The sequence below is a fragment of the Acartia tonsa genome, chromosome 3 (genome assembly GCF_053477335.1).
Source record: "Acartia tonsa isolate MP-2025a chromosome 3, ASM5347733v1, whole genome shotgun sequence".
Taxonomy (NCBI): domain Eukaryota; kingdom Metazoa; phylum Arthropoda; class Copepoda; order Calanoida; family Acartiidae; genus Acartia; species Acartia tonsa.
The window spans coordinates 25,823,962-25,836,171 of record NC_137262.1 but is presented as its reverse complement, the minus strand read 5'-3'; the positions used below and the strand labels follow the sequence as shown (position 1 = coordinate 25,836,171).

Below are 12,210 nucleotides of genomic sequence, written 5' to 3'. Positions count from 1 at the left end.
AAGAAGTGAAAATTCTCTATAACTAGGCTAAGACTGAAATAAACCAGGGCTATTATGGGATATGACAATGGACAATAAATTGATGTACATTCCTAATTATGATAAACATATAACCTCTTCTGTAGATTAAAGTTATTGGAAATCACTAGTTTGGAGGCAACCAATCACAATCTAATAATAGTGCCCAAGTTTTTAACCCATCGTATAAGTTAACGTAGTTATAAAACTTTGGGTACCTGTGTAATTTACAGTCCAATGTCCGCTGTCCTTTTTGAGTATAAACACACAAAAAAAACATGCTTTTTAATTGTACTACTGTATTTGAATTTATTGTATTCTTCTTGATGTTAAGATTTTAATGTTTATTCAATTTTATTTCTATTTTCAGATATTTAAATAATAAAATGGTCTCCAAAATGGTTATGTGAACTTTTTGTGAACAGAAAAATCAAGGAAAATTGAAAGTTCTAGTTATTTGTAATGTAAATATATTCTATACATTCAAAGAGTCTATATTTTTTGAATTATGGAAAAAGAAGAGTTTTGAACGAAATTTTTTGTTACATAGTTCTAGAAAAAAAGGGTAAGATTTACTTTTATAATAGTTATTCATGCATTGTATTATAGATAGCTTTCCGAAGATATTAAAATTAAAAATCATATCGATTAAACCAGTGAGGGCCAGAAATTTAAATTTTAGGTTTGATCCTTGAGTTGAATTTTAGTTCTTTTTCTGTCCCCTATCTACAGCTTTGAATACATAGTCCCAAGATTTTATGAGCGCAGCCGCTAGTCTTGATATAAATCGATCTACATATCCATGCAAATATGTCTCTCTATCTCAATATTTTCCATCTATCTATCCTTTTTTCTATATTTTGTTACAGCCGTATTGATTGCTCTGCTATTATCTATCATTTTACAATCTCCACTCAATTACTTTTACAATAAGACGTTAAAAAGTAGCGCAGCTACTCTATAATCAGGCATTTCCTGTCCGTCCTTTCATTTAGTAAGTTGGTTAACACATCCTTGAATAGTGTATTAAACGTTTCTGTCACATGTTTTTGTCTGAGCTTCATAAAGTGCTGCAAAATTTAATATATTTTGATATTTTTCGATCTGCTTTATTTATAATCTACGCAAATAAATTGCGAAAAAAAAATCCCAAAATATAAATTTTTAGCATACTACCTTAAAACTACTCTATCAGATAGGGTAAATTATTATTTATTTATCATTACTTGAAGCTTCGCACATTGCCTCTAAAGTATTTGGCCTCATAGTTTAATTATTTATCTAGTTATATCTATCTATTATTCATTACATATGTATAATAGCTATATGTAATCTTATATTCTATTCTATATTTAATAGTTTTAAACAACTTTTAATAATACAAAAAAACTATTTTTATTAATTAAGTCAAAAACAATTTATAAAATATTTTAATCTCAAAGTAGGGTTAATATCTATTTTGCATACATATGATACAAGTGGTATCATATAAACATCCAGGCAATACCACAATCGAGTTTACAGGCTCATAACTTTCAGTTTATTATACAACCAACAATTTTCTTCCCGCATTTTTACAAAAAAAAAGAAATTTGATGTTTTCTCAATTGATTTTTAAGCTAATATTTCATAATTATGAAACAATATAGAGATTTTTAAAAAAGATGGTGTTAAACTTATATTTTGTTATTGAATTGTAAAATTTTTATAGCTTTAAATTTAATTAGACATATACTGATATGTTTTTCTTAAGTTAAAAAACACTTGATATTACATAATAATCATAATTTATACAACGAAATAACGACAACGAAATATCGACAATTTATACAACGAAATAGACTTTTAGTACCATTTTGTGAACTTCTTGTACCAATATCTTATAATTTAAAATCCGTCTAAAGATTAAGAAAAAAAATTATTATCTTAAACTTGTATTTTAGTACTAAATTTAAGAATTATATTTGCTTGAAAATTGATTTAAAAATAAGGAATTAAATGCTCTTCTGAAGTCAAATAAACATTAATTCAAAACAACATGCTAAAATTTCAATTTACATCGTTAAAACACCAGAAATAACCATTGAGCCATTAGTAAACTAGTTGAGACGTAAAATATCCTACTTCATCCATTACTACTTTTCACAATCCATACAAGTGATATTTGAAAAAAAGAAAAATTCTAGTACAGAAAGGGCACAGATGACAGTTTTGTCAAGCAATGTCAATAAATCACATAATATGACAATTCATGTGCCCATTTTTTGTGCAATTTATGTCATAAGACATGAAATCTAGCAATTATACAAAAAATCATATTTTTTATGATTATACATATTGTAATTCCAGACGTATGTATATATGTAGTACTGTTAAAAACGAACGTATATATTTATAGATTCGCTATTCTACAAAATTAGTATTATTGTCTGAACATAAAATCCTGAGAGTTGGGGAGGAAAATACTATAATTGGATGTAATCTTCTATGCCAAGGATTTTGGGGCTAGACATATAAATATCTATCTTTCTATCTTCATTCTAAAATTTAATTAATGTTTTAATCCTCTGTAACTAAGAAACCTGCTATGTATTCTAACATTAACATTATTACTCTGTGTCTATATTGCTGAATTAATCTATCTATTTATTATTCTATTTATATAGACTAGCGGTTGCGATCCTAGCATCAAAGAGTTTTTTTGATCTTACCGCGTAGTTGATTCTATGTATCTAGTAATAATGATGAGAATATATTTACTACAAAATCTACTTTTATTCTGTGTTTAAATCAATTTATAAATCTATGTATTTATCTTTGTATATATATATATAATGTTACAAAGAAACTTGCTGCAAAGTCTTTTTCTGTATGATGAGAAGATAATGATGAGAAGATACCTGCTTCAAACTCTCTTTCTGTATTTTTCTATGTATCAAGGTATAATGATGAGAAGATACCTGCTACACACTCTCTTTCTGTATTATTTTATGTATCTAGATATAATGATGAGAAGATACCTGCTGCACACTCTCTTTCTGTATTATTCAATGTATCTAGATATTATGATGAGAAGATACCTGCTGCACACTCTCTTTCTGTTCTGTGTTTGGTGTGAAGCCGTGCCAGATCTTCCAGACCAGGTTAGACCACTTGCAACCCATCCCTCCCACCCGCAGGGGTACTTAATATTTTGTGGGGTTTGATAGAACAAAACAAAAACGTCATTATATCGTCATTTAGTTTTTGGGAGTAAATTAGAACCAGATAATTAAAATTGTTACTTAAAAAAGATAGAAAAAAGCTTAGAATGTTTATAATATGTATATCTAGAACCTTCCAATGGTATTCAATTATGGGGTGACAGGAAATAAAGTAGGTTTTATATTAGTTTTATTTCACTAACCGTTTTCAAATCACTAATTAAATCTTCAATTGATGTATTATTACTTGGATGTTGCACCATATTTTTCTCTACTCTAATAAAGTGATACTCGCAGCAAGCTAAAATAACCCCCCTTTCACTCCTTTTACCCCATCCCCTTACTTCCTACTGGATGAACGAACTGACCAAATTAGCAACCTAAATTGACGACAAATTTTTTCCTGCCCATATTAATTCTATTATTATTTTGAATGAGGAAAGTTTTTTAATAAAGGGAGAGGAAGGTTTTGGGTAAAATCCGTAAAGGTGTGTGTATTGAAAAGAACTATAGAAATTTTTTTTTTAAGTTAACATAAATTTTTACCGTTCTACTACTGTTTTTAACTTATAACACATATCCTTTACGGATTTTACCAGAAACCTACCTCTCCCTTTATGAGTATCCAAAATATATGACAACTTTTCACAATTCTTGATAGTTTTGGTTTTACTAAATGTTTTTAACAAAATTGTGCTTGTGTATTATTTAATTTTAGTCAATAACTATTTGAATACCACTAATTTTGGGTTGTGTGTTATCACTAACTTTGTTTTTCATAATTGAAATCTGTTTGTATAAATTTACTGAGAAAATAAAAAAAAACAGGAATAACAGATTCCATAAAAGTGAATTTTATTGGAATAAAGAAATGTGTACCCAAAATTAACTTTTTTGTTTAAATAACCATGTATGACAATCTTTTAGAGAAATTAGCGATTTTAAACATCATTGGAATCGGTATTTTTTTTCCAGTAGGGCTTTGAAACCGATTGACATCCGCTGGATTAGAACCAGTTCTCAACCATACTGAAAAATCATGCATTGCAACGTATTACAGACAATAATTCACAAATATTAAAATAATTATCATAACCAGTTTTGTTCTACTACAAACTGGTTTAAATTTAATTTTTTTTACTTGAATTTTCTTTTCTATAGAATGTTTGTCTCAATAAAAAAAAACATATTTTTTTTATTAATAATAACTTTTCCTCGTTTTTATAAAAAGTTCGTACTTTACAATACACCTTGCTCTAAAGAATTATGATTAGTTTTCCCTCTGCAATTGACATATAAAGCATATAACATAATTATTGATCTTTTCATAGTGAAAGGTCTTTATAGTAATGCATCTTACACCTTGTGTATTAGATTAGTCATTTATTCAATATTAGCAGCTAGTGGTTTCGCCCCTAGAGGCTTTAGGGGCACTTACGGTGGAGGGGTTTTAAATTAACCCTCCAGATTTTACTTTAGTTATTTTAGAATGTAAATTATTTATTTTTTTTTTAGAGTGAGATTTCTCTTTTGAGGGTGGAGGTACCCTCCCCAAAACAGGTTAAAACCCTATCCTGGACTTAAGTAGCTTCACTGTAAACACCCATATATGTTCAGTGGTTAGCGAGATCCTTCGTTACAGACAAAAAACTTCATCTGTTCCAATCATAAAACCTGCTGAATATCTATCTAGTATAATTCTAATATAAATATATAGCACGTACTTTAAAACTACTAGACAGACTTAAGGAAAATCTTTCAATTATTTTCAAGTAAATCCGCTAAACCGAAAATGATGATTCGTAGACTTAACACTATGTTATAAAACTAGTGGTTACGCCCCTAGAATCTAGATGATCTGTATTGGAAAGGGAGGTAATTGCTGAAAAAACGCATCTCAAGAACAAATCTAAAAATGAAATAGCCTTAAACTATCCTAGGACCATTAAGAAGCTCTCCTAAATGGGAGAACTCCATTAACATTGTAGTTATCAAAATCTTAAGCTACAGACAAAATACTCTTATTATTTTATATGCATAATAGGATGTTATAAAATTTCAATAAAAACGAAGAGACAAAAAGTTTAGTTTATTCAAATATTCTAACATTTTTCCTTATTGTTTTCTATGTGTGAAACAGCATGGTATCCATAGGAAACAAGAATGACACCTTTTTTAAAAGCAAATATTAGGTTAACTGAAAAGGCTGTACATTAGTTTTGCAATTGTTTAAGGGCTAAATATGAAATGACAAAAAATAGATAAAAATTAAGAAAAAATATGTAATAATTAATATGTTTATAAGCTGTTATGAAGAAATACTCCTAGAGTGGCAGATGTGTCAATATTTCCTTCAGAAAAAAAAACTATATATATATATATATTTCTTTACTTTTCGTAGCGAAGCTACTCAATGATTTGAAATATACATCCGTATGTATGTCGAAAACTTTTTCTTTCGACTTCCATCTTAGATAACGGAGTTTTTGTTGTAGCAAAGATTCCTAGGCCAATAATCATCTAGAATATAATTTACTTGGTCTGTCGGTCATTAAGACATATATGCATGTATTCATTTGACTCTCCATGATTTTATGCTCTGTTTCTTTGGATGTTGTCATCCTTGTTATTATAACATTTTTTTCAATATACAATATTGAGTATATATTACTCACCATCTGAAACAAAACACGAAGAAAGGAAATGGACTAAAATAGAAAAAAAGCATATTGGTGGTTATCCTAATATTGCATCTGGACCACAGAAGAACTTATTTGGTTCTTCAATTATGTTAGGTTGGATAAAGTCAGAATGTTAGAAGTGCCCGGCTAGGCTAGTGTCCCGCATGGTTTACTAATACACTAACATTCTTGGCTACTAGATTATAGATGGTCCATTGACGATTCAAATTGAGTAAAATCAGAAACAACCAATCCTTCGATTGACTAAACTAAAATGTATGACTGGCTTTTTTGGAACAATGCAATCCCACTACACTTAACAATCTTTGATAACACATTTTTGGTTTTCTTTTTCCGTGAAAAACAAAAACATAACATATATATTGAGTTGTTCATATTGTATTACAAAGTTTATATTACTTTATCAATTACTAGTAATTACTGGGTAATCACATCTCATTACTCTGTATTGATATAACATTATTATTTCATTATATTTAGCAGGGCTCGGCAGTCGCTTATTTTTACCAGTTTAATTGCATAAAAAAAATTTTGGTAATATCCCTTAACATGACCTTTCGAGTACGAAAAAAAACCTATCTTATTTAGAAATTCATTAAAAATAAAAGGGTAAAAAGTTTATCGTGTGTTTTTACTTAACATAAGCTTAGGTTAGGTTATTTCATATTATGTAAAGAGAAGCATTGCAAGGTTAAGGCACTACAGATATAGGCACCGTATGGTTAGGATCCTCTAAAAGGTTTATATTATCAAGAAAATAATTCCGCATACCCCTTAGTTTCAATCTATTTCTCAAAGATTGGGTTGAGGGTTTTGTGCTCGCTTAAGTTTATTGAAGTGTGTGTATCACCTGTTTTTAGGGCAGTTTGACTAAATAATAACGTTTGATATGTACGTATTAAAATTTTTATCTTTATGTCTTTGTTTTATGGTGAATTGGTTTTAGTTTAGCCATATCTTATTATAACTATTATTTTTATTGAAATAGTAAATACAAAATAATTCGTTTATGTTTTCCGATTTATTCCCAAAAAGTAAATAAATATAAATGGAATTGAATTGCGAGTAAATCTAAAATGGAATAGTTTAGATACTTTTATTGTGGAGGACTATTAGGATCTAAACACTTGAACTGTCTATAAAACTCAGGGACACTGGAGGTGTTACTTTTTTTAAAAAATCTATAGACTCTATAACAATATATATTATTAAACACCCTCGGCTGCGACTCTGTATTGAAAGCTGAAAATGAAATAGCTAAGAACATTCAAATGACCTATGTGAAGCTTATTAAAGATAGAGAACCTAATCATTTCAGTAGTAATAGAGATCTTAAGCTTAAGACAAAAAACCTTACTACTTATATAATAGGACGGCCATATAATTTGAATAAAAAATATGTAAGATTATGTAATACTTTTTTTCAATGGAAAAAAAGGTTAGAAGCAGGAAGTAGAGAAACCGATATTTATCTATCCATCTTTAAATACCATTTCAAATGTCTATAATGCTTAGTCAACCGAAAGAAAGGGTAAGTTCAGGAATGGAGGGATGGTCACATTCATACGTTGTTCTAAATCGCCTTTTACGTAAAGGTAAGAATAGACTATACAATGTGAAATGTTAAAGAGTTACTTAAAAGCCGAAAAAAAAATAGAATTAGGTGATTATTATTTTGTTTAAGATTTTTGAAGGCTAGATAACTAAGAAAGTATCATGCATTTTTGGATTTGCAAACATCTCTTGTTTTTACAAGCAATTTTATATATCTTATTTTTGATAAAACAAACAGTCCTTAAACTCCTGGGGTTAACGGCCTTCAACAATTGATCCAACAAATTTAAACTGTGTTTAAACAGAAAGAGACATTTTATTTTTACAATTCATTGCTTCTATTCTTTTATTTTGAATAGATCTGTGTAGTACATTTTCTATTTTAAATTTTGAAACTTTGTGTACTTTTATGCACAGCATAATTATAATCTTAAGAATATGTACAATAAATGATGAAAAACAAAATTACCCCTTTGTAAGTAAAAGTTTAATAGTTGAAAATATTGACACCATTAGTTGGAACCAAGAAATCATTTTTTGAATTAATCATCTTAAGTTTTAAGCTTTTGCTACCAGTATCTTCGCTCTTTGTCATTATTCCTGATTAATTTATAACATATTTTTTCTCACTAAACTGTTTACAATCACTATTGACCCAAAAGTTTTTTTTTGTATCTTTATCTTGTAAAATATATAGCTTTCATTTTGTGCAATGAAACGTTGAGAAAGTGCAGCAACTCTATCAACCAGCAAACCAATTCCAAAAAGTGTTCCAGCAGGGTAACAAATAATTAAGATAAAGAAAAAATTTGGTCAATGGCACATACACACCCAGCAAATTTACAGTGGATGTAATTTTGGCAAAATGTTTAGATGAAATGCTAGGAGAATCGATTTTATTGTAATTTATTCAGTCAAAATTCATTTTGCCGGAAATACATCCATACTTTTGAATAGCACTGGCGAAAATACATTCACTCTAAATTTGGTTGATGTGTAAATGGCAGTACCCCTATTAATTTCAGATTGATAATTTAGTTTTCATTATCTGAAAATCAGATTTTAACAATTAACATAATTATCAAATATTTGCTATTTTATTTATTGAGCAGTTTTAAAAGCAGAAAGTTTAAAATTTCTAGGTGCATTTGAAATGTAGAACTATAATTGAATTTGATGAGGATTATTGAACATAATACAAGTAATCAATTTACTGCAGTCAGCTTTGGTATCCAGGCTTCCAGTAAGATAGTTTCTATCTGGATATCTTTCTTGCTATCTAGATATCTTGAACTTAATTTTATATTAGATAAATTGTTTTTATTTTTGGGATGATAAAAAACTATGGATTACATAATCATTATTTTTAAATATTAACATTATAATTCTTTAGATTAATATTTTTTTTCAAAATATAAATGTTAAAATGTAAGTCAAGTTTATATCATGATATATACATGGGTTTAAAGTGCTATTGCATTTTTCTTTTGTGTCATGGAACCTATAAATCATGTTACTAACATAAATGTAGCATTAAAATGTTATAACATGCTGTATTTCATGTTAAGCTATTATAAAACTCTGGTTTTACTTTTTGTTTGAGTTTTAACAATATATATATTTCCTGTCTCCTTTGGGGATTCTAGACTTCTTTTTGTCTTTATATAAATACAGAATGTGAACACATATGGCAGTGATTCATTTGATATAGACAATATTTTTTAGGGGGGGGGGGGTGTAAAAGAGATGTAAAAGCCAATGTTTTCAAAAAATCAAAAAATATGATTGTACTTTAGCATATTTTATTGTATGAATTTTAAAAATGCATTTTTTAAAAAATGGTCCATATGAAGTTGATATGGAAACTGAGTACATATCTGCTATCTAATGTGTATTTAAGAAACCATTAACTCAATTAAGTAAAGAGACATCTTTAAGATAATGCTCTATTAAATCTTCTTTCTTTTTACTCTTTCTACAGCCCTTTCCCCTTCTTGTAAAATTAAGATGTTGGATTATTTAAAGACATATCTGGGTCAATTTTGTTATCTTTATTATCTGCTACATGCTAAGATGTGTAGGGGTTGAGAAATATTAACATTCTTTCTAAATATTGTAGCTAAATATAGTTATAATTGCAAATTGATAAAACTATTAACTTTATTCAATGTATTTATTCTCATTATTTTGAAAGAACACAAGGATACAATTTTATCTGAAAAGAATGAGAAAAACAAAAGATTTTGTCAGCATCTTCTGCAAAATACATATCATTGGAGGTTATCAGAGCATATTTGAACAATTTGATTTTTTGTTTTCTTTTTACATAAATGAAAGTTTTAAATCCAAATAGAAAGCAAGTTATAGACAATTCTTCTTTATTATTATTACACTTTGTTAAACTTAGCTAGTACAACTAATGATGTGTAGGTAAAAACTCTAGTTTTATTAAGTTAGCAACGGGCAATAAGTATTTTACTTAATAAAATAATATTTTTTATCAATAACAGTTCTGAAGTAAATATTAATTGTTAGAAAATATTCTTAGATAATCGTATATTTTCCAAATTCATAAACATAACTTTTTTTTAAAAAGAAACGAAAAAAATGTGTCCCCTGTACTTTTGTACTAATCCTAATTAGAAGAAAAAAGGAAAACCAAGACATATTTATGTTTCTAAAGAGATACAACAAACAGATGCAGGAAAATATGTACATTGGAATGCAAGATTAAAGAATTGCTGCAAACTTTTTAATGAAATTCTTTGACAATTTAAATGCAATGTTGATATGAATGTTTCATATAATGGGAAGCACAATATATGGATATATAATTGTTGAGAAGCATGTAGTAAATATGCACACACTGGTACTGCTTGTGCTGCTGCTGTATGTAGTTGAATTGTTCATCAAATCATTCTCTGTGAATGTTGTGTGTGTATATATCTGAATTTGACATTGCTTTTAAAGCTAGTTCAGCACAGATTTACAGAATGAATAATGCAAAATAAATATGCAAATTTTTGTAACCTTCAAAATTGAACATTGATATTTTGATAGGATAACTGAATACCATTTGATTGCTAGCTATACTTTTAAGTACAAATTTATTCCAATATGTTTATGTCTTAATAGATTGTCAAAAGTCAAAACAATTTAAATCAAGAAATGATGATAAATAACCAATTTGCAACTTCTTTTATGTAGGTTTTTGTTAAAGAAGTGAAAATTGATCCAATATGGCATCCATATATTTCATTTAACAATTATTCTAATAATTCACCATTAATTTTGTATTATGGTATTTCATAATACAAAATTCACTGAACATCAAATTAGTGATAACGTTGATAGTTTCAGCTACTTGGATCTTTTGATTACAGAAAAGATTAGCTACAATAATATATGAGAGATAGATTAAAGGCTACCTTTATATTTTCTATACAGTATTTGCATTGTGTATGTAAAACAATAACTAGACTTAGAAATTAGGTCAATATTAGAAGAAGAAAAAACTAAACAATGCAAAGTATTGAGACAGGATAAGAAGAAAGTGGTTCTATGTTTGTAGATATGGATAGATAGACAGATAATAGAAAATAATACAGATTTATATACTTATAACAAATTGAAAGACAAACAGATTAATAACTAGATTTATAGAGATAGAGAGGTACAGGAAAGTTATAACTATTATATAGAGATGGAAATATAGATTAACAAGGATGACAACATCCATAAAAGCGAAGCACTGAAACGGTAGGACAAACGGACACTAACACTTGTATAGTGTCAGAACTGAATAATCAGAATATAAATGTATAAATGTCGAAGCAAAATTGTAAGTAAAATTGTTGAAAAACTGCTTGATACAGAAAAATGTTTATGGACATACTTACATTTTTAGGACTTAATTATAGAGTTGCTTCGCTTATAATATTGAACTTTGTTGTCCCAGGAATCAGTATACCAAAAATCAGATTATCGGATTATTAGATCACATAAAAATTTGTTGTTAAAAAAGTAAAAAAAATCAACATGTTTAAAATGAACGTACGGGCATTTTGGTAATGATTATAGAGTTGCTACGCTATCTAAATCGTACCTAATTACTACAGGAATCACTATGCAAAGTTTGAAATCAATAGGACAATTCTAACATGCCTAAATTAGCGAAAAAAGCTATCCGTTCCGGACGGACGTACGGACGGACGGACCTATCCTAATTATAGAAAAGCTTTGCTTTTAAAAAGTAACATTAGTTTTATAATTAGAATTGAAATAGATTAAATAATATGAGATAAAGTATGATAGATAGGCAAATGTAAAGAATTAGTGCAATATAGAAAATAAAGGGTTGGAGAAAAAGGTTAAAGAATGCATCAATCTAAAAGAAAATCTTATTTTTATCTCATTTTCCCAGTCTGTTTTCTTATAATAGAGTTGTTAGAGTGCTTTAGCATTTAAAATAAGGATTTTTCAAAAAAATTTTAACATGAAGCATGTAAAAATTAGCATATCAAATTAAACCTGATTAACGAATTTTATAAAAATGAAAATTAACATTAGATTGAAAATCATTATCAGAAAGGGAAAGTTTTTTTTGAAAATACAGTTTTTTTATTAGATATTAAATTTTGAGTTTCATATTTATTATCTTTCTCTTTTTGAATTATTTATATTCTAATTTTCTCTACCTCTAAGCTATAGAGGAAATATCTAATTTTCAAACT

The 12,210-nt window shown here is 27.9% G+C and overlaps 1 protein-coding gene across 2 annotated transcripts in view; it reads left to right on the top strand.

Moving 5' to 3' along the window:
- Positions 1–392: 392 nt before the first annotated feature.
- The window catches only part of LOC145313736 (neural cell adhesion molecule 2-like), a 41,915-nt gene continuing 30,097 nt past the window's right edge, over positions 393–12,210 (top strand). The window contains exons 1-3 of one of the 2 annotated variants that reach the window (XM_080153300.1): positions 393–583; positions 3,079–3,161; positions 3,352–3,393. In XM_080153300.1, coding sequence (XP_080009426.1) covers positions 3,084–3,161; positions 3,352–3,393 — 120 coding nt within the window. In that variant the 5' untranslated portion in view covers positions 393–583; positions 3,079–3,083. The remainder of the gene's footprint in view (positions 584–3,078; positions 3,162–3,351; positions 3,394–12,210) is intronic. The other variant, XM_080153301.1, reaches the window with a different exon arrangement.